This window comes from Tenrec ecaudatus, chromosome 17 (genome assembly GCF_050624435.1).
Source record: "Tenrec ecaudatus isolate mTenEca1 chromosome 17, mTenEca1.hap1, whole genome shotgun sequence".
In the NCBI taxonomy this organism is placed as follows: domain Eukaryota; kingdom Metazoa; phylum Chordata; class Mammalia; order Afrosoricida; family Tenrecidae; genus Tenrec; species Tenrec ecaudatus.
The window spans coordinates 11,461,906-11,489,136 of NC_134546.1; the positions used below are offsets into that span (position 1 = coordinate 11,461,906).

A 27,231-nucleotide genomic window follows, 5' to 3' on the forward strand; every position below is an offset into this window, starting at 1 on the left:
ACGGGTGGGAGGAGGAGACGGGCCTGAGGGGCGGGACCAGAACACGGCCCCGCCCTGCGCGTTCCGGGCTGAGGAGGGCGGGCCGCGCTCACGGCGAAACATCCCAGCCTCCGGGCCTCCGCATGGGCTTGCCTCCCCCGCCGGCTCCGCCGCAGGGGCCGATTGCTGCGTGCGAAGCGCCCGAGACGCGGTAAGCGGTGGCGGCCGGTGGCGGCCGGGCGCCAGGAGGGCCCTCGGGGCTGGGGCGGGGGGCCCCCGTGCAGACCCCGCCGGCCCCTTCGCCGGGTCCTCTCGGGGTCCGCGAGGTTGTGGCGCTGCGACCGCCGGGCCTCGCGTCCCCGGTCGGGAAGGGCACCGAGGCTTTTGGGGGACGGGCGCACCGGGGCCGGGGCCTCCATTTCGCCGTGAGCCGGCGTGTGCGGGTCGCAGCCGAGGAGTCGGGTCCCACAGCCGGAGGCCGAGCTGGAGAAGGCGGGGGCGCGGGGAGGGCCCCCCCGGGAGCGCGCGGTCCCGGCAGCCGCGCGCACATCTGCCTCTGCCGCAGCGCGCCCCTTTTTTCCCCGTGCGTCCCCGCCGGCGCCGAAGTATCGGTTATCAAAGACCCTGTTGCACGATTTCAGGGCAATTCCTACTGCAAAGAGGTGAATGCAGCTTTGCGGGAACGTCCCCTCAGATGGCAGGGGTGGAGGGGGCGGGGCATGGGAGCAAAATGGCTCAGTTGTTTTGTTTTGGCTAAAGGCGCCCTTCCTAACTATCATAACCAGAACAGTTATCAGCAGGCCAAAGGCACATGCCCCAAACACCCCCTCATTCCAGGCCTTTTATAATTATTAGGTTGAGTTTGGTGTATTGTTTGTAGTAAAAATGAGCGGAAGACTTGTCTTGGCCGATAGGACCTCATGGTGATTCGTAAGGGAGGGGTTCTGCAAAGAGCAGTCGCCTTTCTAGATGCCCTAAGAGTTCCCCAGATCTTGAAGGATGTTGTTGAAAATGCAGAACAAAGTGTGTTGCATCATTTTGCTCAGGTTTGGTTAAAAGAAGTAGACGCCCTTATTCATGGCACACCCCATTTCCCACCAACCCAATATGTCAGGGGGGGGGGCGCTTCAAATGACTCAGTTTCACCTTTTCTAGAAAGTACTTTCCACCCTCCCACCTCGTTTGAGCCACCTTCGTCGCTCCTGTTTTTATACATCACCTTGGACTGTGGTTTCCCCAGCTGCTAACACGGCGCTTGGAACACGGGCCGCGCTCCGTCTTTGAAGGAAATAAAAAGAAAGCAAAGTCGGCAACATAGCCAAAAGTGGATGAAACACAAACATTCATTTGGTTTACTTGTTGGGCCAGTTACTCTTACAGGTGGTTGAGCTCAGGGTCTGAGACAAATCAGGCGTTAGTTTGACAGGTTTACTAACTTTAGGCAAGTGGTTGACTGTCTTGGTGCCTTAGTTTCCTTGTCTGAACTGGGCGGAGTGATAGGACCTACTTCATGGATTTGCTCAGAGGATTCCATCCCCGTCTAAGGTGCTTTAGCCTATTTCCTGGCCCGAAGAAAATGTTCAGTAGCTGTTAGTTGTTAGAATAAAAAGTATTGGAAGAGATGTGCTCATTAATAGCAAATAATTGTATTCCGACTGAGGTGCACAGCTGGCCCAGGGCATCATGGTATTTCAATGGTGTCCTGTGCATGTGACAGCGAGACAATGACCGAGGAAGACCTCGGAAAATTGCCTGCATTTGAATCATGGTGTTGGGTAAAAATATTGCAAGTACCCCCAGACTGCCAGCGGAAGAACAGAACAAATCTGTCTTGGAAGAAGTACAGCCAGAATGTCCCTTGAAAGTGATGAGGTTGAGCCTTCATCATACTTACTGTGGACCTATCACCAGGAGAGCTCATTCTCCAGAGGCAGGGCATGCCTTTGGCAAAGCGGAGCTAAGTCCGTGGAAAAGGGAAGACCTCAGCGAGGTGGAGTGACACAGGGGCGCGGACATGGTGAGGATGGCGCAGGACCGGGCAGCCTTGCGTGCTGTCGGACATGGGCTCCCACCGAACGGACAACGCATTTAATGACAACGTTGAGCTTTCAGAGTAGTGCTACCTTTTGGTCTTTCTCTGATCGCCCCCTAAGCTTTTTCCGATTCTGCTCCACAGTAAGATAGTCTAAGGCTTAGAAGATAACCTGTTGGTGCCTTGCATCTCACCAGCCTCTAGAGCAGCGGTTCTCCACCTGTGGTCGCGACCCCTTTGGGGGTCAAACTACCCTTTCACAGGGGTCACCCCCTCACCCCATGCCTGGCCACAATTACAGTTATGAAATAACAACGAACATAATTTTATGGTTGGGGGGCACCACAACATGAGTGTATTAAAGCGTTGCGGTACATCAGGAAGGTTGAGAACCACTGCTTTAGAGATTAAGGGCCAAATAAGGAGCCATTCTTCATGTGGCTTCTTACGTGAAATGATTACAGAAGTGCAGAGGAGCCAAACGGCCTGAGGTGGCCAACATCGAATCTTCAGGATGTTCGGTTCCACCAGAGGTGCGCTCTGGGTCGCGTGATTCTGCACTCCTGAAGAAATCGTCTCTCCTCTCTTTATAGTTGCTCACAGTGCATTGGGAAAAGTGGAAGTCTGCCCGTCCACTGTAACCAGGTTGGCAGACTTGGAAGTCCCACTGCAACTCACTGGGAACATTGCCTCACTTCCAGGCTTTCCTGGTGAGCTTCATTGTGAGTGAGTACCGCTTCCTGGCCAAAGGAAACGGATAGCTAGGTTGTCCATTTCCTTCCCACCTGGAATGGAATTGTTAATTTTGCAAAAAGTATGTTGATGTCAAGAGATCACAGATTACCGTTCCGGTCCCCATTCGTATCTGCCACCGGGAGAAGTCGGCTTCTGAGTCTGCTTTTTGTGCTGCCGCCGTGAATCCTGGACGTCTATAGAGAATACGCTCCTTTCTGGAACGTTCAGCTTGGACTGCACTCTGCAGTCTAGTAATCGGTGCTTAAAAACCTGCCGCAAACCTTAAAACCCTGAAGGGTGCTTTTTCTAGTGGCCTTGAGGACAAGGATTTCTTTCTCATGTATTTCTGGCTTATAGGCATTCAAGGAATGGTCCCAAAGCCAGCATTATAGTTGTTTTTTTGTTTTTCGGGATGCTGAAACAGGCTTGCTTACTGGCTGGGTCTCCCCATATGTCACTGTGCTTACCTGGGGATCTTGTGAAAAACGCAAGTAGTGATTCAGGTTCTGGGGTGGGGCCTGAGATTGTAACCCCGCAAGTTCTGGGAGGCCGCAGGTGCTACTGGTCCAAGGCCCACACTTGGGGAAACTGCTACTGTCTTAGTGTCAGTTCACCCACCATTAGGTTGTACTGGTAAAGCAGGTCCCATTCCTGAAGGCATTGGGCTGAATCTTGGATAGAGGAGTTGTTTTGTCACCGACATTTATTCTGTTCTTAACAATTCCTTTCCCTCGTCCCAATCTGAGGAATCTTTCCAACCTCCTTTTACTGTAGTAAGAATTTTAAGGAGAATCAGGTAGGGTAGCACACAGTGAGAAGTAAAGGGTAAGATTGACACCAAACCCGAGTGAGTTTTTGTCCTCTATTTCAGTAGAGCGAGACTGTATATTTGGCCCTGAACATCCTAGCAGTAAAAGCAAGGATAATTCAGTTAGTTCTCCTAGTACCCGTTTTTTAAAAAGGAAGAAAGGTGTGTTGTTTTTTAAGGAGCCCTGGTAGCACAGTGGGCTGCTAGCTTCAAAGTTGACAGTTTAAACCTGCTGGCCACCCCTGCAGAGAAGGCCAGGCTGTCTGCTTCCCTGGAAGTTGATAGCTTCAAACACCCTAAAAGCAGTGCTCTGTGCTATAGAGTTGCTTTGAGCTGTAAATGCCTCAATGGCCGTGGGGTTTTGGTTATTTTGGGCTGTGTTTTAAAAGGCGAAAAAAACCACACAGACAAATAGCTCGTTTCTAAAGTCACTAAGGAAGACCCGTGAATGTTTTTCCTGTGAGTGCTCTAAAGAAGACCTTGGTACAGTTCATGGTACTCTTCGTAGTATCTCTTGAGAACATGGATAAACTCCTATAGATCGTCATTCATAGAGACCGGCGGCCTCACAGAAAACCGAGCACACTGACAGTTACTGCCTGTAGCACTGCAGCCAGGTGGCCCAGCCACAGTTTCACCTCACAGGACTCTGCTGAGAATAGACGGTGCCTTCCATGGACATGCTCAGCCCTCGCCCTCCTGGGACTCGGAGCTCTGTTGGACCAGGCCGACCTCCTGTCTGCTGAGAGACTGGAGCGCTTGGGGCGGGGCTGGTGGGGAGGTGATGGGAAGCAAGGGTCCCAGGAGCTCAGCTGAGCTGCATGACGATGTGGCAGCTTCATCTCCTTAGAGGTCACCTGAGACCTTTCCACACCTGCTCTTGCTGTGAGGCTGACTGGTGGCCTGGTCAGTGAGCCAGCAGGGAGCGACTGAGAAAGCTAGGAAACCATCAGAAAGCCCTTTTCTCACGCGTGTGGGCTTTGGGGAGGTTCTTTGCACCCACGGGAGAATTGCTCTCTAGTGCTCATTCCCTTATTTGAATGGTGTTAATGAAGAGGGGATATCACCCCCCTCACCCCATGCCTGGCCCTCCTTTTTTCCACCCTGACCCGAGTGAGGGGCAGCAGTTCTTGCAGCTGGGACGGGACTGCTAGAGGCCAGTGCAGTAGATCCCTGGAAAGGTCAGGTGGGGCAGAGTTAGTGTTACTGCATACTTAATGTGTGAGCATATTTTTACTGTAGCGTGAGGGTGAGCCAAGTCTAGGTCAGTCCTAATTTTATCTGATAGGTCATACATGCCTGCAGGTTCTGGGGATTGATGTTGTTAGGAGCCTGTGTTAGTTTGGGTAGACCAGAGAAACAAAATTCATACATACTCATGTGTATGAAAGGTTTATATACAATAGTAATTGAATATTGAGAAAACAGCCCAGCCCAGTGCAACTCAAGTCCTTAAGTCCAATATTAGTCCATAGTTCCAATACCAATCTATAAAGTCCTCTTCAGATTCACGTAACACATGCAATGATGCCGAATGCAGGAAGACCACAGGCCAGTGGGTAGGTAGTCTTGTAGATCCAGTGGCGTTGTAAGTATCTCAGCACTGGCAGGGGTCTCCACATGGCTTCTCCAGGTCCAGGGTTCTGGCTGCATCAGGGTAGACCCTTGTGGCTTCTCCTCAGGGATGTCTCCAAGGGAGTCAGCCTTGTCAGTAGTCTCCAAAACAGGAATTCTCAGGAGAAGGCCATGCCCACACAGAGGGCTCATTGGCTATAACCCGATTGACAGACTAGACTCCCTTCACTCTTAATCCTCTCAAGTCCCAAATTGACACCAGATTATGTAACTACCACAGGTCGGATACAGTATTTGGTGGCTGAGAGACACCATAGTATCTGCGGTGTTGGGAAGGGGGAAGGCTTTGGGCGTCCTGGGGAGATGTGGGCCCTTGGCTCCGTGATAAAGAGGTGGAGGGTGTGAGGATATGAGCACTCTCAGGAAGCTCTGTTCTGATGTGCCAGGTGCCAATCACTGCCCAGCAGAACACTGACCAAAAAAGCATGGCTTTACTGACTGGTTTCTGTGGCAGAGCTGAAGTAGCTACAGGAAGGGCTCCCTGGGAAACGGCCAGCATTCTGGAGAAAATCCATCCAGATCCTGGAGTACCTAGTGGTCTGTGCTTGGAGTTGGAAGAGGAGGGCTTCTCTCTGGCTGACTTACCGAAAACAATCTATCTCCACAGAGAGGACCAGAGCACTCAGTTCTCTAGAAAGTCCCTTGAATCTTGACTTTGCCCTCTCCGGCCTTGTTGTTTGAAGCACCTCAGGGTTCACTGCTTGGATCGCGCCACTCATCAGCTTCAGGTGGGTCTTGTAACGGCGCCATGAGGGTTCACTTGAAAGAGCCTTCAAATAAATGACAGCCTTGGTTAGTGCCCACCCCTTCCCCAGAATAGAGTTTTAGATCACCTGGAAAATATCCAGCGAACAGAAGAGACAATGACAAATGGTTTGGGAAGTTAGGCGTATGCCTTAAAGGTTTCTAAGCACGCTGGCTTGCTCTCTCCAGCCTTGCCACACCTGGGCCTCAGCCCCGGGACTCTTCCAAGCCTAGCGTTGGCGGCAAAGAGAAGCCATTTGCAAAACAGCACCTAGGGTCTTGCTTGTTGGCTTTTACCAGATGTCTACAATGGGCTGCTTGGCAAAAAGAATCCATAGAAACGGTCTCCGGGGTTGGAAAAGAGCTGGACTGGTGGATTCTGCTAGTAACAGTGAACTGCCCAGAGCACACAAAGCCCCTTCCAATTTCACTTCTCCTGCTGATTTCTCTTTTGATGTTGCCCTTGGCCCCGGAAGAGAGGTGTTCCACCTTCCACCCTTTTCCAGGATGGCAGCTGCCGAAGGTGAGTTCTTCTGCCATGGCTCCCCAATCTATTGGATGCCAATAGTTTCTGGATGGAGTGGAAGTAGGGACTGAACGTCCTGGTTTCCCAGATAGTCCAGGTGTTTGAGAGACTTGCCCTCCAGGGGCAGGTTGAGGAAAGGTTACCACAGCACGACTTGTTCAGTCGGACTAAATATTTAGACAAGATCACCTCCACAGATCAGAAGGTCTGTTGGTCCCAGCCTTTTCCACGAACCTTGGCCATGAAACAAGTCCGCCCCAGCCCGGCTCTGGATCCTGTGCCGTGGGCTGGAGCACTCTTTATCAGCTGCTTGGTAAAGCATGCCATTGGTATCACGTGGCAGAGTCTGAGCTGCCCCAGGCCAAGAACGACTCGGCTGAAAATAACCCTGCTAGCTCCTCCTAGAGCAGTGTCGCTGGGAGGGCCCCCCAGAGGCAGGCTGCACGCGAGGGACCCCGGCAGGAGCAGCACAGACGGTCTACCGTGAAGTCTGCTGTGGAAAGAGGTCAAGTAGGTGCTGAGCGTGACCGTGAACCTTAGCACCTCTCCCCACCGAGGTGGATTAGCTTGGAAGAGGCTGAGTGTTGACCAGGCGATAAAGACCCTGAGGGAAGAAGCTTCACAGCATCTCCTTCATCTCATGAAACCCTTCCATCTCACTCAGGACAGCGTGGCCCAGGCACTAAGGTGATGGGAGCTGGCTCCCCAAGCCTGGCAACTGTGACCGTGAATGCCAGGTATGGCCAGTATTGGACATACGGTGCACGTGGCTAGGAAATGGCCAAAATTGCACCTGCAGGCTGTAAAACAAGCAGCCCGGCCACATGATCTGGAACCAAAGGAGGGCCGGGGTGCTGGGAAGGAAGTGCACAGAGCCCGGCAGCGGGATGACTGACTGCCCGGACACCCAGCCTCGAGGCTAGGGCGACGGGCAGACGTGGGTTCATCTTCCCAGGACAAGAAGGGACTGCAGGAACTCACGCCGCTACTTCCCAGGAAAGCTGTGTCACTGCCCCTACTTCCGCCACCACACAGCCGTGTCCAGCAGAAGCACAGACTTCATCTTGCTCTGTGTGCAGGAAAGTGCCAACTAGATGGTGGGTGGGACGATCTTATGTGGACATCAGCATCCTCTCCGTGGTGTGTTTCAATTTGAAAGAACAGCTCTGAGAACTGGCTCTGTATAATGGTTGTGAGTTACCTTTAAAAACCAGTGAGCCCTTTCTGCCACACACAAATCTCTGCAGAAAAAAGATTTAGATCCTTGGAAACCATGCATAGGGTCACTAACCATGAGTCAGAATCGACTTGACAACACCCAACAACAGTGAGTCAGAATCTACGCGATGGCCCTTGCCCCAGCACCGGTTTAATCAGTCCCCTGTCTCAAGTCTACATCCTCTAATCTGGGAAGAAAGAGGGGGCAGAGGGAGCTAGCCAGCCAGCTGTGCCCCTGCTCTGGTCAGTGGGAACTGTCAGAAATGGAATGGAAGTAGAAACTGTGAGCTCTGGATTTAAGCTTCACTCTCATTTATCCAGTGTGAGAGTTCCATAATCTGGTGTCAATTTGAGACTATTAAGAGTGACGGGGTGGAGTTGTGGCTTGACCTCCTTTGGAGGCACTGTAGAGATAAATAGCTCACCGGAGGCCAGACGCACACTGCTTGACATTCCTGTTGACAAGCCACATGGAGCTACCCTGATGGAGCCAGAGCCCTGGAGCTGGAGGAGCCACATGGAGACCCCTGCCAGCACTGAGATGCTTCTACCACCACTGGATCCTCAAGACTTTCCACCCACTGGCCTGTGATCTTCTTGGATTCTGCGTCGTTGCCTGTGTCTGAAGAGGAAGTTACAGGCTGATATTGGATATATGGGCTAATATCTGGGCTTGGCCGGGATGTTTTCTCAACATCTCTCTGAAACCAAGTTTTCTCTTTATCTCTCTCTCTCTCTCTCTCTCTCTCTCTCTCTCTCTCTCTCTCTCTCTCTCTCTCTCTCTCTCACACACACACACACACACACACACCACACACACACACACACACACACGAGTCTCCCTGGATTTTTTTCTCTAGTCTATGCGGACTAACACAGCAGGTTCCTGGGCCCAGCTTATTCCCGTAGGGTCTCCAGGGCCATACTCTTCCTGGAAGCCGACTTCTCTGTCTTGCTTCTGTGGAGTGTAGGGTGGGCCCCAATCACTGACCTCTCGGGGAGAGGTTGAGAACACAACCCTGAGAAAACAACCCTCCATTGCCCGTCTTCACCTGCAGTTCCTTAAAGGGCCTGGTGGAGACTGCGGGGCCATGAACTCTCAGCCTGCAGCCTCACCTGCCTCTGCCCTCTGTCAGTCTTCTCCATCCTGTCCTTTGCGACTTGGTTCAGGAGAGCCCGAGTCCTGCTGTCAGTCCGTCCAGAATTTGAATCTGGGGGAGCCCACAACTATAAAGGGAGAGAGGTGACCACCTCCTTTGGGCTCCCGGCACTCTTGCATGTTGTGGTGCGGAGTGTGAAGTTGATCCCCACCCCACCGGAGGACTGCTTGACAACGTAGGTCAAAATTCCTCATGCCTCAACTTCCGGCCGCTCCCCCTTCTCTCCGCTTCTCCGCCAGCTGGTGTGCGGTGGCCTTCCATCTTCACGGCGCCTTCTCATGAGACTTTCAGCATCAGGACAGTCACGGCCAAGAAGCAAAAGCGGCATCGGCCCATTCCCCAATGGACTATCATGAAAGCTGGTGAGAAGATCGGGTACAATGCCGAGAGGAGACGCTGGAGGAGGACCAGGCTGGGTCTGTGAGGCGACCCCGTGCGGTGGCAGGCAGGCAGCACTGACCTGTGCTCGCTCACTCACCAGGCATGCTCTCCGTGCCGAGTTTAAGCCCTAGCCACCATCTGAGCCATTTGGTTTGGATTGGCAGACATCTGATTTCTTGCTCGGTTTGTTTGCTTCCGCATTGAGAAAAGCCAATGACTACGTGAGGCCTGTGGTTTGAGGGGAATAAATGGCACCCGCCTCCGCTGTTCTCCCGCTCGCACCTAGTGCTGCAGGTGCCCCAGCACACCAGGGGATGTTGACTTCTTTCGGACGTTGTTGATTGGAGATGACCAACTACCCCTTGGGCCCCGGCAAAGCAAGCTGCAGTGGGCCTGTGTAGTGGAATAGAGTGAAAAGAAAGAGGATTGTGTATTGACCAGGGCCCATCAAGGATATTTTGTGAGGGGAAAGCAGCAAGTTTCCGAACAGTCTCTTGGACAGTCTTCTCCCTTACGCATTGAAGGTGCTGATTTGTGGGCGTCTGCATGTTTCTCAGGGCACAGGGGGGTAAATGCTGATCAGGTGTTTTGGGGTATCTGGCAGCACGTGCGTGATTGATTTGAAATGTGGCTGCTTTTTACCTACCATTCAGCGCCTTTGTCCGATGTCACCCAGGGAGCCAGGGGGTTAGATGGTGGGCGCTAATCAATAGATTGGCAGTTCAAACCTACCGGCTACCCCACAGTTGTCTGCAAAGATTTATAGCCTTGGTGGCCCTGTGTTAGGGTTGCCCTGAGTCGGAATCGGCTGGATGGCAGTGGATTTGGTTGTTGGGCTGTCGGCTCACCTGTCCTCTGATTCCATCTCAGACTCCTGCCTGCACATACCCGGCCCCGGTCACTTGCGGCGGAATAGAGGACAAGGGCCGAGGAAGACTTAACGATGGAAGTGCATTATGTGAACCAACTGCCTGTACTCCCTTTTCAAAAAGCCACGAAAGGGATTTTTTCCCCCCTGACCACTCCCTGCTGCCTGTGGTGGTGTGGGAGTGAGCTCAAGTCTGAGTGGAGGGCAGTGCAGCTCTGAGGTGTCCATCAGGCAGGGCAAGGGGCTCTCCTGTATGTGAGCCCCGCGCCGTCTCAGGCCCTCCTCGTGGGAGCTGAGCAGAAAGAACTTGCATCCATGGCTTGCTGCCACCAGAACCTGCTCTTCGCATTTTTGGGGCTGGGAGTGCAACTCTGTCCGGGTTGACCGGAGTGTTCACCAAGCGGTTGTGGGCATCCTCAGTGAGGAGGGTCCTCTAACCCCTTCTAGAACCGGTCAGTCTCGTTAGCTTCTTGCTCCCTGGTCACCTCCCCAGAGCTCTGCCAGCAGTCCTTGCCGCTACACCAACCTGCGGGTGGGCTTCCTCTGTTGCCCCCCGTTAGGGTCCGTTGAAGCAGAATGAAACCATGCATGGCCCTGGGCCATCACCATGGTGAAGTTGGGGCCCCTTTTTATCCCGGAGGCTGTTCCTGTGCATACGGCTGTATTTCTGGGGATGATTTTCCCCCTCCCTCGGTCTCAAACCCGCACACCGTGTGGACGTGACCTATCAACCACCCAAGTCCCCAAGCCAAGTTCGGGATAACCCAGGCTGTTCGAGAGGCATGGTGCCCATCTCGCTATGGTGCTGGCTGCCATCAGGGGGAGCCGTGGCTCTTGGGCCATGGTTTCCGAGATGGGAGGGCATCGTGCCTTCCGAGGCAGGCATGGTCGCCATGGCGGGGAGCATCCTTGCAGGGCTGCCAAGCACGCCCTGACTTGCTGTTTCCAAGAGCTCTGAGAGCCCAGCGGTCAGAGCCAGGCCCATGCCACTTGCCCAAAGAGACGTTGGGACACAGAACCAGGGCTGGGCCGGATACTGGGTCTCTTAGTGATGGGGCTGGGTCAAAGAGGCAGGGCCAAAAAGGTGACTTCAGCCATGACTCAGTGGTGACTTGCTGTTGTTGAGGACAGTCCCACCACTGTCGAGACAAGAGAAGCAAACATGGTGGATCTGGGTCACCTCTGAGGGGTTGGAGGTCAAGGAGACAGGAACTTTGAGTGCCCCTGTGAAGAAGGGGCCCTCTCCATTTGTCCTTCCACTCTCCCTCCTGCCCTCCCATAAACAAAGCGTGTTTCCCATAATTGTTAAAAAATGCCGTTTCCTGGGTGCCGGTGCAGAAGTTTGACCCCTGCCTCTGTTTTGTAGGAGCTGAAGACCCCAGGCCCCGACTGGGGACGGCTCAATGGCCCTGGGTGAAGAGAAGGCTGAGGGGGAGGCTTCCTCCAACGCCAAGACCCGGCCCTACGGGCAGTGGAGCTGCAGGGAGCAGGACACGGGCACTCTGGGGCCAGTGAGCGGGGAGCAGCCCCCACGTCTGGAGGCGGAGGGAGGGCCTGCCTCCCCAGGGTGGCGGGCAGAGGGGTCGCCGGCCCCGACCTGCTGGGCCAAGGCCAACCCTGGCGGTCCCACGGGAACCCTCCTGCTGCAGCGTAGCTGTGCCAGCAAAGAGTCGGCAGCTGGTGGGTCTAAGCCTGCCCCTAGCACGCGGCCTGGGCCCTTTCTGCACTCCGTGGGAGGCCAGGTGGGTACCCCTTTGAGAGTGTTGTGCTCCCCCTTTTCTCAGCATCTCCCACCCGCTATGCAAATGGGCTCAGTGGGCAGCCTCGGAAATGTGATTGAGGCCTCTACCTTCAGCATCTCCGGCCTGCTGCCCAGAGGAGTGGGGAGCTAGGCTTGGGGGCTAGAAGACATGGGGGTCAGGTCTGGAGGGCCCTTAAGGCGGCTGTATCCCCAGGGTTCCCAGGGAGCACCGCCCCTAGGCAAGGCAAATTCCACAGGACTCCCGGACTATAAGGTAGCACCCAGTGGAGGCAGCTGGGGTGGGGCTGTGTGGCCTTGTTTGTAAATGATGGGCGGGCTGACTGGTCTGCCCCTCCCACTCCTGTCATCCCTTGTGCTCTGCCTGCCAAGGCCCTTCCTGGGCATGGTGCTGCTCTTCTGGTGTCCTGGTGTCCAGTATGAAAGCCTGGGGGCAGTGCAGGCCAGACAGCCTTGCCTGGCAGCAAGGGGTGCTGGGAGGCCCCAGGCACCTGCAAGGCCGGAGGTAAATAAGCAAACACAAAAATGGGCTTAGTTTCCAGTGTCTGATCTGGTACTTATACAGCCTGCTGTTTGCTGAGCTTTTCCCACCCAGAGTGCACATAATCCCCACTCCCTGATGAGGCGGGGCTGCTTTTAGCCCCGAGGTGCCAGAGAGGGAGATTCAGCTCAGTCGCAGAGCTAGCAAGTGGCAGGGGGGTGGGGGTGGTGGTGTTGATGTCAGCTCCATGTGGTTCCAAAGCCCATGCCCTTACCCACTCCGCTATCCCACCGTCCATGAGCGTGAGCTCTCCATTGGACAGATGGGCGATGCAGATCAAATCCTTACCCATGAGACCAAAAGAACTCGCTGGTGCCTTAATGGTGCTACCGTGACCCAAGTGCCAAAGATTTCTGGGGGAGAATCCTCAGAATCGGGGGGATGCAGAACAGGATTTCAAACGTTCATGGGCTCTGGACTTTCAGGAGACATGGATAGTGGATGAGCCCCACACACCCCCAAATAGCCCCAGAAATCATGTTGAAACTGAGCAGCAGTGTGGCTCAGCTTAGTCCAGAAATGGTCTTAGGCTCTGTGGCCTTGGAGGAGAAATGGCAAGCGTGATCCGTCCCCAAGTTAGCAACCTCAATGCTGTCGTATCTGCATAGCTGCCCCACACCTTTGGGGGTGCTAAAGAGAAGTGGGTATTAGTTCACTGCCCTGACCCTCTGACCACGTCACCAGATACGGAGCCGTGGCTCGGTCATCTTCACCTGTGGGTGGGCGGGCTTTCTGTCCCCTCTCCCTGCAGTTGGAGGAGACCAAGCTCTCGGCCCTTGGGGAGCTACCCCAGGCTCTCACCGTCCTCAGATCCGCAGCGGCCTGCTCAGGATGTGACCCCGATACCAACGATGACCTTTCCGCGGTGGAGTCGCCCCGGGCGCTAGACCTCAGCACGCAGACCCACCTCTCAGGTTTCCCTGCCTCATCAGGATGGGCGCCCAGGCTGAGCCCTGGGACCACTGCCCCTCAGCTTTCCAGCCGCAGCCTCTCCACCTCGTCCCCAGGCACCAGTTTGCAGAGTGGCCAAGAGAAGGCAGAGCCTCCGAGTGGCTCTCCCGCCCAGGCCTCGGCCCCCCTGGAGCTGGCCGTCCCCCAGACACCCCCGCCTGCGGTGGGGCCAGGGCCTCGGCGTCACTGGTCACTGGCACCCATGTCCTCTGCAGGGGGTGCTGCCGAGCCGGGCAGGCGGCGCCTCTCCTTCCAGGCCGAGTACTGGGCCTGTGCGCTGCCAGGCTCCCTGCCTCCCTCCCCTGACCGCCGCTCCCCTCTCTGGAACCCCAACAAAGAGTACGAGGACCTGCTTGACTACACATACCCCCTGAGGCCCCCACAGCACCTCGAGAGCCACATGCTGACTGATCCTGTGCTGCAGGACTCGGGGGTAGACCTCGATAGCTTCTCTGTCTCCCCCGCAAGCACCCTGAAGTCACCCACACATGCTGCTTACAGCCGCCCACCCGCAGGGGCCTCAGGCCTGCTCCTCCCGGGGCCCCAGAAGCCGGACAGCGCACGGCTGCCATCTTGTGGCCATCTTGAATCCACCCCCAGAACCCCAGGCAGGAGGGCTGCTCCCTGGCCAAGCAAAGCACCAGCCCTGAGGGCCATCCAGCCCGAGGGGGGCTCGCCCACACTGAAGACACGGGGCGGAGCATGGCCCTCCTTGCCAGACAGGGCTCAGGGGGCCGGCCAGGATGTCCCTCGTGCCCCCCACGTGGTACCTGCCTGCAGAGCAGAAGAGCTGGACGGAGAAGATGAGTTTCTGGCCCTGCCCTCTCGGCTGACTCAGGTGTCTGGCTTGGCTGCCTATCTTGGCTCCTTTCCCACCTTGGCACCCCTGGCCCCTGGGGCGGCTGAAGGACAGAGCTCCTTGGACATCTCGGACAGCGATGGGCCAGCTTCCCTCCCTTCACACTCCAGCCACAGCCAGCTTCCATCTGAGGGTGTGGCCCCAGGGGCCCGGGACTCGGGTTCCCAGCACCCTGGCTTCCTGTACCCCGTGACCCGGGCCCGCCAAGACACCGCAGGGGAGGGCAGTCTACTGAGCAGCCTGGCCTCGGGGGTACCCTCTGGACAGCTGAGATCTCGCCCCTCCTGCCAGAGCAGGCTGGACCTGCGGGTGTCCTCACATTGGGGTGCTGCAGGGCGGCAGTCGGGGGAAGAAGGCGAGCAGGGAGAAGCATCACTTATGCAGTGTGTGAAGGTAAGATGCCTTGCTCTTCCTGCCGCCCGTACCATGATGTGCCCAGCCCTGCTTTACCCCATTCAGGCCTCGCCACCCCAGTAGGACCTTGCACCATTGTGAGAGAGGCACAGAGACTAGGTAACTTGCCCGAGGTCACATGGCAACCCCAGGCAGGCCGTCTGCATACCTGGCCACCACCGCAGGGACTGTTCCCCACCCCCTCCCCGAGGACCTGAGCACTGTCAGTGCCCTGCACAGAGAGCATCCCATGTCTGGACATGTTTAGTAAACACTGGGCTAAGCCGAGGGCAGTGGCCTCCTCGACACCCCATGACATCAAGTGCAGCCTTCAGAGAGGAGAGCCTGAGAAAGGTGACACCCCCAAAATGACCCTATTGACCATGGTAGCCAGCGGTTCAGTCAGATCCAACGCCCCCACCCTTCTGTTTGTCTGAGCAGACCTTTTGCTGCCAGCTGGAAGAGCTGACCCACTGGCTGTACAACGTCGCAGGCCTGACTGACCTCTCAGTGCCGTGCCAGCCCAGCCTGACGGGCCTCAGGTCCTCTCTCCAGCTCTACCGGGTGAGTGTTGCTCCTGCCTTTCCAGCCTGGTCACCACGCAAGCAGTGGCCAACCTAATGAATCTCAGAGTAAAAGCCCTTGGTACATAACTGCCGTACATAACATCTATTCAAAAACCTTTCTCCAAACTCCCGGGAGGAAGTATGTTTATCTTCAGACAGAAACACTTAAGGGAGCTGTGAAATGTGTGCTTAGTTGCCTCGACAAACAATGGCAGCGGCCTGCTTTGCCAGGAGATCAGAAGAACTGGAGGGTGCCCCGCTACCACTATTGAGGATTGGGATCAAAAATCTCTTGATCAGAAATGACGGGGGTGGGGCAGATAGAGAACATTGTGTGTACTCTAGTGTCTGGAGCCATAGAAGGTAGATGGACCCTGGAACAACTGCCCTGAGAGAGAAGCTCCAAAGTATCCCTTGCAGTCCTCTGGAAGCTGAACAAATAATAGAGCTGGACTATTAAAAACGTCTGCATTGAGCCTTCCAAAACCCAATGCTGTCGGGTCAGGTCTGAGCCTAGCAACCCCAGAAAGGCTTTCTGAGGTTAATATTTATGGGGGCAGACAGCCTCAGCTTTCCCCTGTGGATTGGAGACTTGAAGGTTTGCAGTCCGCGATTACTCGACAGCCCCAAATTGCGCATTATGCTCTTCTGAAAAACCACATGGGATCAGTGACACTAGCTCCAACTCGAAAACTTTAATAGGAGCCTTAGAGGGGCGGTGATTAATGACCAAGGCACAGCTTTTGACTGTGAGGTAGAGAAAGGGGAAACTGGGTTGTTGGCACTAGGGACCGGGCACAGAGAAATGGTTAAATTGATGTGTGCAGTGCTGTATGTGCAAAGGCAAGTCTGGAAGCTTTGCTGTAAACCATAAATCCATTTTGGTCCTCCATGCATGCGTCCCTGAGGCCCGCATGCTTTGAAGGCTGGATTTCTCTTCCCCACCCCACCCTTCCCTGAGGAATCGTCACTACTAACCACGTTTTTCAATTCTTTTTTTTAATTGCCTATTTTGATAGGTTTTTCTAGGGTGGGTTGATGCATACATTTTTGAAAACAGTGATGCTATAGTTTGGTTCTTTACTATAAACCTGCAAGACCATACTGTGTGTGTTTTAAATGAAACTTGTGAAGAAGAGAGTCTCGAGGGGCTAGGGCCGGCTGGAGTGGAGCGCATGGGATACAGTTTTCCTGAGGAATTTCTCAGGACATCCTTGGAGGGGAGCCTCTGGCCCTAGAAGGAGCAGGGGTGTTGTCCCGACGGGTGAAGCCCTCAGCACCGCTTTCCTGGCCTTTCCTCAGCGATGCCTTTTCCCGCGGTCTTGAAACTCCTTCCTGCTAAGTCTCAATGACTGCTCCATGTCCTTCAGGACAGTCTAACTAGGTTGTCCCCCAGAACTCTCCTTACCCAACTGTCTGAGCCCCCTTGAAAGCCACTGCGTTGACTGGACTTTGACCTTAGCTCGCGGTGGTGAATCCAAGCCTTGTCCCAGAGTACAGCTTGTCTCCTAAGATGGTCTTCGCTCGTGTCCATCTTTCTTAAAAGACCTGTGGACAGGTCAGCTCTTGCTGGCCAACCAGCGTTTTGGGGAATACACCCTGATGAGACTAAGACAAGTGTACTTCTGAGAGCCACTGGTCTCAGAGGCCTGTCGATACACATGTTGCGTGTGGACTGGACCTGTGTGTAACTCGCTTGTCCTATCAAAAACAACAGCGACCAAGTTAGATAGAAAATACTTACGGCCGATTTGCCATTTAATTTTTCTTTCAATCATTTTATTGGGGTCTCATACAACTCTTATCACAATCCATACATGCATGTGTCAAGCACATTTGTTGCCATCATCATTCTCAAAACAATTGCTTTCTACTTGAGCCCTTGGAATCAGCTAGTTTTTTCCCCCTCCCTCTCTGCTCCCCTCCTTCATGAACCCTTGATAATTTATAAATTATTTAGTCATATTTTACACTGTCTGACGTCTCCCTTCACCCACTTTTCTGTTGTCCGCCCCCCAGGGAGGAGTTTGTATGTAGATCCTTATCATTGGTTCCTCCTTTCTGTCCCACCCTCCCTTAGCACTGGTCCTGAAGGGATCATCTGTCATGGATTCCCTGTATTTTCAGTTCCTATCTGTACAAGTGTACATTCTCTGGTCTAACTGGATTTGTAAGGTAGAATTGGGATCATGATAGTTGAGGGGGAGGAAGCATTTAGGAACTAGAGGAAAGTTGTATGGTTCATCATCGCTACACTGTACCCTGACTGGCTCGTCTCCTCCCCACAACCTTTCTGTAAGGGGATGTCCAGTTGCCTACAGATGGGTCTTGGGTCCCCAATCTGTACTTCCCCCCTCATTCACAATGATTTGATTTTTTGATGTCTGATACATGCATGATCCCTTCAACACCTAGTGATCACACAGGCCAGTGTGCTTCTTCCATGTGGACTTTGTTGCTTCTGAGCTAGATGGCTGCTTGTTTACCTTCAAACCTTTAAGACCCCAGACACTATATCTTTTGATAGACAGGCTTTACCACATTTGCTTATGCACCTTTGTTTTCAGCGATTGTGTTGTGAAGGTGAGCATCATCGAATGCCAGTTTAATAGAACAAAGTATTCTTGCACTGAGGGAGTACTTGAGTGGATCGCCATTTAATTTTTCCAGTGCCTCAGAATTGGTTAAGTTTGGAGAGGCAAATGTCCGTTTAATAGCCAAGCCAGATATGATCTGAACCAGTGGTTCTCAACTTTCCTGATGCTGTGACCCTCTCATACAGTTCCTCATGTGGTGGTGACCCCCCAACCATAACATTTTCGTTGCTACTTTGTCCCTGTCATTTTGCTAGTGTTAAGAGAACCGCTGATCTAAAGGAAACCTCCTGCCATGGCACGGGGTTGACCCCGACTCTTAGCCACCCTACAGGACAGGGGAGCATTCCGTCGGGCGTCTGAGGCTGTGAATCTTCATGGGAATAGACAGCCTCGTCTGTCCCCAGGGAGTGGCCAGGCAGGTCGGTGCTGTTGACTTTGCGGCTAGCAGCCCGACTCAGAACTCAGTGTGCCGTCGGGGATGCAGCCACATTGGCTATTTCAACCTAACTAAAATTTGCTCAAATCGAAGGTTCTGCCCTTCCTTTATAGTCCCAGTTCTTCATGCTCAGACACCAGGGAGAACATGTCTCAGGGCCACCACTCTGGACCCTGCTGACTAGACCATTCCCTGGTCACAAAAAGTCTGTTGGAGCGCCCTGGGGGGCTGGGGGGGGGTGTTTGTTTCCATTCAGGTTCATTAAACTCCTGTTCTTTAAAACCAACCCATCCCACCTCTCTCTAATTGAGGGCCCTGGCTAATGTGCTCCGATAACACCCATTCTGAATGGAAGGTCGCAGGGTGTCTGAGTTTGTACCCGTTGAGGTTTAAAGATAGGCTCCCCCTTCAGTCTCAGAAGGACCCGTATGAGAGTGATATATTACATAGCTGCCCTAAATATAAGGTTAACCTTACCAACCTAACAGCATGCATGGTCAGCTAAGCTTTTTCTAGTAGTCACGAAGGCACACAGGTGCTTGTGGCTTTCTGGGCAAGCTGTTTGAATTTCCACCACTTTATATGGCCCCAGCCTTTGGCCTCTGCCAGCCTGATGGGCATGAAGCAGACTGCTCTCCCACCTCCAGCTGTTGATGCTAAGCTTGTATGCACCAGCTAATTTTGGTGGGGCGGGGAGCCTCACCTGGCCCCATCTTAACGGGAAAGCTGTTTAGGCCGGATGAGGCCTTTGCCCAGGGTGAGCTAGGGCCAGGACAATGGCCCTCTGCTTGGTTTGTGTGCCCTCCAGTCATGCAGTGGACCCAAGGAGGTCTTCGTACCAGGCTGTCCGAAAGAAATCACCTCCTTGAGCTGACCTTGATAGCCCTTCACCAAGAGCAAGGGACAGTAGCTCCCCTCCCCCAGTTTGCCCTTCATACCATCCTGCGCCTCAACTATAGATTTCCATCTGCGCCAGAACTTCGGCTGAAGGCCCGGAAGGCCCAGCCCTGTGTCCCCACACAACTGCCGCAGGGTGGCCTCATCCTCTTCCTTTGGTCAAAGGGTGTGTGGTGCTTAGCATAAGTAAATGCATGTGTGTATACACTGATAGTCGGGGATCTTACCTTTGCTTCTTGCTTCGTTTTCTCATGTGCCCTATCTTAGTTAACCACACAGTGGGGTTACGGTGGTGTCGACACTACAGAGTACTAAAGAATAAGAAAAGAACACCTAAGAGTCAGGACAGAGAAACTGAAGACTGAAAAGTAGCCCACCACAAAATAGGAACTACTATAGGTTCTCCATCCCCATGGGCCATGGATTGGGAGGCACTTAGCAGCTCAACCAACTTCACAAAGCTACAGGGTTTGGGGCCTGTGAGAAGACCCGTCAGCTGCCCGCTCAGTAGATTGCCCTGATGCTAACACCCAAGAGGGGTTCTTCCTGTGGGTGCTCCAAGACTGAGGCACTGGGGTGAGGGTCCATTTAATGGGGGTAGGGTAGGGGTGTTACCTTGTGGTTGTCAGACCCCTTAGAACAGCATGTGTGCTCTCTGGAGTTCAGGCGGACCCTGCAGGCTGTGGCCCCAAAGAGAAGCCCTGAGCCCACACTGTCCATGAGCCAGACTGCCTCAAAGAAGCTGAAGACTAACTGTCGCACCATTTCACTGAGGGAGGGTCCCTGCAACCGTGAGGGGAATTAGCTGTGCTGCTCAGTGTTCACTTTGAATAACTTTTCTTCCAAAGCTATAGTACTGATGCCTTTTTCTTTTCTTGTATTTTGCTCTAAGCAATTTAAGAACAACATCGATGAGCATCAGTTCCTGACTGAGCGCGTCTTACAGAAGGGGGAGCTGCTGCTTCAGTGCCTGCTGGATAGCACTCCAGGTGAATGCTGCACAGCGGGAGGGAATTTAGCCAGTTAACACCCCACCCCCACCAGCAGTCCCAGGACTCCACCCTGCAACTGGCAAGGGCCTCTTTGCATGCATACACCTTCATCATCAAAGACCCACACTGCCCCACATCCTCACTCCCAGCACCCCCTGCAAGCCCCCATGCTCAGGCATAATAGTCTGGGTAGGAATCCCATAGGAGCGGGCAGCCTTGGGGCTCCCCATTCCCTCCAGTTCTGGGTACTTTAGGTTAGGCTTGGGGAAGGCTGCTTTAGAGTTGGGACTGCCCTTGCCCTCCTCCCCACCCCCTCTGTGACTCTAGGGCTGTGGCTGCTTCCCACCCACACTGGACAGCTGGGTTTCTCCTTCCGTTCAGCATTGTCTGCAGCCAGGCACCTTCTGCTCTGCCTTCCTTTGCTAGCAGATGTTGCATGGGGGCAGGAAATGGGGTAGCGAGGTAGCACAGTGATAAAGGCCCAGGAAACCCAGGCGGGGAACTTGGAAAGAGAACAAGCCTGCTGAGCCTGGTGTGGGCCACACCCTCAGCAGAACACTGAATCTTGAACGAACTTTCTCACCTTAGGCCCCCTTTTGGGGTATTTTCTAAGGCAAGTCCTTTTAGTTGGCACCTACATAAAAGGAATAGCAAACACCTCCAAACACATTACTTGGCCCCATTACAAAAAAGCCATGGGGTTGATTCCAGCTCGTAGTTCCTGAGACAGAACTCCCTGGGGCCTCTAAGGTCTCACTCAGTCTTTACAGAAAGCAGACTGCCATCTTGCTCACCCTGGGGGGCTGATGGCTTTTGGTGAGCAGCTAAGCACTTTGCCACTATGCCAGCAGGGCTCCTCAGAGCCTCCCCTCACTTTGCCCCCCACCCCAGGCAACCAGAGGTAGCAAAGCCCAGTGCCCCCATCTTGGCATGTTTGTTCCTTCATTTAAGCCTCCGCTGTAGTGGATCCGTATACACTGCACATGTCTCAGCTCTGTGCCAGGTGACACCATCCCTAGAGAACCTGGCCTGTGCTCTTGCCTAATGGCATCCCGAGGTGGCGCCAGCGGATCTCTCCTCAGGAGTTCACAGTCAGATACCCCAGTGGCAGAGGCCCTGAGAGACACCGAGAATGAAAGGCCCATTCTGAAAGGTCTACCACGCTCCTGTTTTGTGCAGAAAGAGAAAATCCCTTATACAGGGGTCTTCCAAAAGTTCACGGGAAAATGAGGACATCCGAGTCTCCCCGGTGGTTGTGTTCCCATGGGAACGTCCTTCATTGCTCTCCATCCTGTTGGCTAGTGTTAGAGGAGGTCCTGGCGAGGATCGCTGAGCAGCCTGGAGAGTTGGAGCGCCATGCCGACCACGTGTATGACTCCATCTTGGCCTCCCTGGACATGCTGGCTGGCTGCACCCTCATCCCGGACTGTAAGCTGACAGCAAAGGAGCGCCAATGGGAAAGGGTTTAAGCAGGTAAGAGGAAACCTGCTTGCTCCCAGCCCAGGGCTTACTCCTGCCCTGACTACGTGCTGTGGCTTATCTGGTCGAGATGCTAGAAGCCACCCTGGGGTTCTGATGGAGTGGCTAGCTACCGCTGCCAGGGGCAACCAACACTGCCCCTGCCATCCAGAGGTTTTATTTTTGTACACATCAGGCATGGTGGGCTGCCCCACAGGCTCTTCTCACCCATCCTTTGATAGCCCATCTGATGGCAGCAGACGTCACCAAAAAAGTTGATGATTCCATCCGCCTGCCCTTCCCATAGAGTTCCCGAGACGTTCCCATGCCCCATCCTGTAGAATGGGCCAGGGGAACCAAAGGAGAGGCATGGCTTAGATGCTTAAGACACTTAGAAAAAAGAAAAACTGGGAAAAGTAGGAGAGGAGCTCAAGAGTGGGTACCCACATGGGGTATGTGATTCCACCTTTGAGCTTAAGACTAAAGACCAACTCAGATGCTAATTTGTCTCTGTTTGCCACCCGCGCCCTGCCAAATATTCATAGATTTTGTAGATGAGAATTCACACTAGACAGAATGTGGAAGTGTTAATAGGGTAAGATCTCTAGGCACGGTAAGAGCTGAGACACACTGTATTTGAGTGGCATTCATCTTTGTTCTAAGGTGAGCACGGTGGCCCCGCACTCACGCCTAGGCCTTCTGCCTGTAACAAAGGCTTCTTTCTCTTTCAGGTGTCTTCTCCGCCCAAGTGTAATCTGTCAGCCAAACCTGACTGATGGGGAAAGGCACTTTCAGGAAGTCCTTGCAAGAGCTATTTCAAACTTCCAGCTTTAAGACGCCTTGCTCGTCCATGAAGTAAGGGCTATTGAGTTTGGGTTTTTATTTAAACTGAATTCTTCCAAACTAAGGTTTTTCTTGGGTGCTTCTCCCCCAAAGAGCATGTGTGGCTTTCTCAAAGCTGGGCCATTATAAGGCTTATTACCCTTCCTCCCCTCTTCTCCAGACAGAGCCTAGAGCAGTTCCACCTGCCTGCTGAGGTGACTCATGGCTCAGAGGGAGAAGTGGCCTTGCTCAGTAGTCTGTTACACAGGAGGGTTCAAGAGACTCAAAAACAAGGTAGTGGTTGGCCATGGGCTTGGATTTTTTTTGTAAAAACCTAAGCCTAGGTTATCCCTGGAAGATTTAGGATAAACTTCAACCCTTATTCTGCAAATTGGGGGGAGGGAGCGGGGAGACAGTGATATAGGTGAATAACCCCTAAAAATTCTTTGAAGTATATGATGACACCTCACCATAGGTCAAAGCCTAAGGCTCCATCTTCACAGCAGTTTAAAAGGCACAGGAGTGCCAGGGCTATGGTGTGAACGCCGAGAGGATGTTAACTCTGGGAGGCTTTCTTCAAGCCTATCCCCACCCCACAGGGTGACAACTGGTAGGGGAAGGGATGGGATCACTCGGTCAATTTAGTCCAAGGAAAGACGGAATTCTGTCTTGCTTGGGAGCTGGGCAGTTAGGTACCATGCGTGGGTGGGGATATGGATTAACCATTTAAACTACCAATACTATGACCTTTTTAAAGCAAAAATGATGAGTTAACTACAGATTCTGCACAAACAAAAGCACTTACCCCTAAAAATTTCTATTTTGGCCATGAATGAACAAGTAAGGAAAAATCATTTTTCCACTTAGTTTAAATCTAGTATAAGGTCTGCCCCCCCCCAAAAAAAAACAAAACCAAAAAACCTTTCTGAGAGTATTCCTATAAAACTCGTCAAAGCCAAAATGGCATTAAAGTGAAGAAGCCATTCCCATTCATATGGGGAAAGTTTGAGAGTCCACAGCCCCCCAATCCCAAGCCTACCAAATCATACCAAATAAAGATGACACTTCACAAAGTCGCTGCAAAACAATTGAGAAATATGCAGTTTTCCCAAGTGCTTTTAGCCCCCCCTCCCAGAGACTGGGCAAAGCTCTGGAGGTGCGATGCAGACTCCTGAGTGCAGGTCCCAGGAAAGGAGCTTGGTGAAGCTTCTCTCCCACCCAGGGCTCAGCCTCTAAACAGGGGTTCTGCAACACAGACACAAGACTAATTCCACTCTTCGCTTTTTATCTTAAAAGCGACAATGGTCATCAAGAATGGGTACCCATGTTGGTCTTTCGTTAAATTAAAGTGATATAATGCAAACTTTGAAAAAGCACCAGATTCCTGTGTGTGTGAAATGAACATTTTGAGGAGTTTGAAAAAAGGAAGCTTGGGGGAGATTGGCGAGGGTGTGATTTTTAAGTTTGGGGGCCACAAAATTTTATCACATCTAATTCAGTGATGAAGGGAAACTACATAAAACCCACCAGTCGCCATGCAGAACAGAGTAGTTCATGTGCCTGCTGCTTCTGCTGCGGAGTGGTCACTCGCCACTATGCTAAATTATCTCAGTGCTGCCCCTTCTGAGCTCACCTTCGGTTTCACAAAGAGCAGGGCTTCAAAAACCCAAGATGGGTTACAAAGGCAGGCATGTCCACTCATGGCCTGTTTGTAAAATGGACACGCTGTGCAAGCAGTTAGACCCGGTTACTTACTACAGAATGATGGTACAGAAAGGAGTCCCTTGGCTGGTGTATAAATGCACGGTGACATTTGAGATGAACGACAGCAGTCTGAACACAGACTAGGGCTTTCTGTTTTCACATAAACTAGTTACAATCGACTTCAACTGATAGGAGTTGAAAACCAACAGGAATTATTTTGGAGTGTCCTATTTCCCCAAGTGCGACCTTAAAGACTATCACAGATATTTTTGTTCCTCCCCTTTGAAATACGGTGTGACTAAAGAGTGCCAATCTTCTGAGCCTGGCTGTGAATGCCACTGAAGCATCTCGGCCCAACCGAATGCGCTTCACCAGGGCTCAGAGACGTTAATACCTCCCTTGAATGACACTCAGTGGTTTCTGGCTCCCTTACCTGCATGGTGATATTCCCACGAGCAGCGACGCAAGGCAGCTAGACAACCCCGGCTTTAATTCAGAAGTAGGTGACATAACACCAAGTCTATCCCCGGAATAAAATTTTAGTAGTTACTTAAAATTAATCGGGTTTACAAAGTGGCTGGGGTGGAGGCCAGATTTTTGTTGCAGCTCCGGGCCTGAGCTCATCTGCAAATGGGAGTCTGTAAAGAAAGGGCTGTTGGGAAGCCTGAGCAGGAACAAAGAAGAGCTGTCTGTATATATTAAAAAAAAACAAAACACACAACTGTAACAGCAACTTGTGCTTAAGGAAACGCCTTTGTGAACTTCCTGCTCCGAACAGGATGGTGCTCTGTAGGATGTCCACAGGGTGGTGAGGTCTTTGACTTAGTCTTCAAGGCAACCAAGTGAACAGATTATTAAAACCCACAGTAGTTTGGAAGTTTTGTGTTCAAAAGTGATGACAGACCTGGGAGTTTACATTTATAGCATTATCACAGTAAAAACAAGCATGCTCAAACACCCTGTGGCCAGCCCCCATCTTAAATGCCATAGGGGAAAGAACAGGTTTTTCAAAGTGTGTAAATAAGCTTGCATCTTGAATGTTTTTTGCTAACTCACTGAGCTGCTGGTGTAAACTGGTTGCTGTATAAAACCAGTGCATGACATCATACCTTAACATTTGTGTCTGTAAGCTTGTTCAGAAAATCGTTCACAGATTTTACCCGTGTATTACTTTAGGTAAAGTTAAAAACAGACAAAACAAAACCCAAACTTTGAACCATTAAAGGTTTTTTCCCCAAATAATTATCGGTAATGTCAGGAATTTGTCAGTTGCCTTATGTGAGGATGAATAGATCCAACAAGCACGTCTATAATACAAAGTAAACTATGATTTTATTGTGAAATTCTCAGATGGAAAATTAAATGGAATATTTATTCTGTCCATTTCATTTTACAATAATCTTACCACTTATTTTTGTACCATGTATTTCAATTGCCTGCTTAGTGAAAAATAAACCTTTAATTTTTGGCTTGTTTTTTAGCTAAAATTTTATCATTAATGAAAGAGCCTCACCATAAAATGTGTTGTCAACAGCCACATCCCAAGCTCTGACGGGAAGAATCTTTTGGCTGCTACTTCTACCCCAAGGGAAAAGCCTGGCCTCAGTCACCTGAAAGTGCCAATTTAGGTGGAAGGCTGTTTCCACAATCAAACAGCCCCTGGGATCTCTCAGGTCTTAATGGACAGAGTACCACCCAGAGAAACACACCTCTCTCCAAGGTTCCATCCTGCACTCATGCTTCCAGTCAGTTTAGGGGGTATAAGTTATAAAATTAGGACAAACAGCGAATCTCCAAGCTTTCTACGAAAGAGTTGTAACTTTCCCCCATCATCCACTATTTAATCCACTATTGGATGACATCTGACCTTGGCCTGGAAGAAAATCATTCACCCGTGTGAGTCTGATTTTTTTTTTTACTAGTTCGTATAGGGGTGTTCGTTCCTGTGCTACTACCACAGTGGGTAACAATTAGTTAATGAAGTCATTTGGCTTGAGAAAAGGACAAGCATATATTCTATCTAGAATTTTAAATTCCTGCATCACTAAGGTTGGTTAAATCCCTAATAGCACAGCTGCCTCCCTGGGTCGTTTAGCAGGTTATTATCCGGGAAGCATATTGGACGCTGCTCTGAGAGAGACCTACAGTGTCCTGGTTGCACACACAAATGGCTGTTTTGAGTATAATGCAAAGCTAAATTCCCTTTAACCATTAAGAATTAAAACAATATTTATCACCATACAGTTTGATATTACTTCCAATAAGTACAATATTTATTAAACATATCTTCAGTTGTTTTGTTACATAGTGTGCAACAAATTACAATATTCTGCAGCCACAAATTATATGCAGAGTATGAAGAAACTATTAATCAGATAGTGTAATTCTTTCCGTTTATAACTCTACAAGGAAGAACTAGCGAATCAGATCTTACATATAACATCTCACTAAACTTTATGCATGGAAAGTGACAGACACTGGTAGTGCTGTTTGATACAAAATGGCTGAACTTCATCTTCAGAAGACTAAATAAACCCGACATCTAAACATGCCAATATAAACAAAACAAAATATATTCTAACCAACCACGGGGAAACGGTCTGATATCAGGAAAGCAACGAGGATTACACACATTATTTTATAAACCAGCACACAAAGGTTTAAAACAGTTCTGAAAATGAAGTTAGCTGTCTTGAGTCAAGGGAATAAAAAAAAAGTCAGTATTGACCATTTACAATCTCTGACCTTTGTGGAGACGGTAAGAATCTGTTGTAGTGCAGCTACATACAGTACAATTCAGGCAATTTTGTTTTCACTTGGGTTCAGATTGCAAATTCATTGCTGTGAGAAAAGGATGGAGGCGAGTTTTAGCAGCAACCTCCCCCTGACTGCTTGACGGGAGTGCTCTGAATTTTAACATTGGACTTCTCTGCACCACCGGCTGTTGCTCCCGGGCCCATCCGCTTCTTAATCTCAGCTGCCATCGTCATGAAAGACTGTTCTACATTCGTTGCGTTTTTAGCACTGGTTTCCAAAAATGGAATTCCAAGGGAATCAGCAAATTCCTAAGAAAATATAAGGCACAATTATTATTCCTCACTTGTTGAGAAGTATTTACTGAATCCAACCAATCACACTATGCAAACTCACAATCGTACTATTTTCATAGC

The 27,231-nt window shown here is 51.7% G+C and overlaps 2 protein-coding genes across 2 annotated transcripts in view; one reads left to right on the plus strand and one right to left on the minus strand.

Annotated features, from left to right (window-relative positions):
* Nucleotides 1–81: 81 nt before the first annotated feature.
* CEP68 (centrosomal protein 68) lies at nt 82–26,841 on the plus strand. Its single transcript, XM_075535623.1, has 7 exons — nt 82–190; nt 11,453–11,828; nt 13,138–14,589; nt 15,031–15,153; nt 19,978–20,074; nt 21,380–21,550; nt 22,267–26,841. Exons 2-6 carry the CDS (start codon nt 11,490–11,492, stop codon nt 21,544–21,546), a joined length of 2,178 nt encoding a protein of 725 aa, XP_075391738.1. The 5' UTR covers nt 82–190; nt 11,453–11,489; the 3' UTR covers nt 21,547–21,550; nt 22,267–26,841.
* RAB1A (RAB1A, member RAS oncogene family) overlaps nt 25,375–27,231 on the minus strand; it is a 34,840-nt gene continuing 32,983 nt past the window's right edge. The window contains exon 6 of the mRNA XM_075535624.1: nt 25,375–27,126. Within this exon, the coding sequence (XP_075391739.1) occupies nt 26,929–27,126 (198 nt within the window). The 3' untranslated portion in view covers nt 25,375–26,928. The remainder of the gene's footprint in view (nt 27,127–27,231) is intronic.

Excerpts from the sequence above, each read along its gene's own strand:
- CEP68 (XM_075535623.1), top strand. The coding sequence starts at position 11,490 with ATGGCCCTGGGTGAAGAGAAGGCTGAGGGGGAGGCTTCCTCCAACGCC. Across the intron at positions 11,829-13,137 it reads TGCACTCCGTGGGAGGCCAG|TTGGAGGAGACCAAGCTCTC; the intron begins GTGGGTACCCCT and ends CTCTCCCTGCAG. Across the intron at positions 14,590-15,030 it reads CACTTATGCAGTGTGTGAAG|ACCTTTTGCTGCCAGCTGGA; the intron begins GTAAGATGCCTT and ends TTGTCTGAGCAG.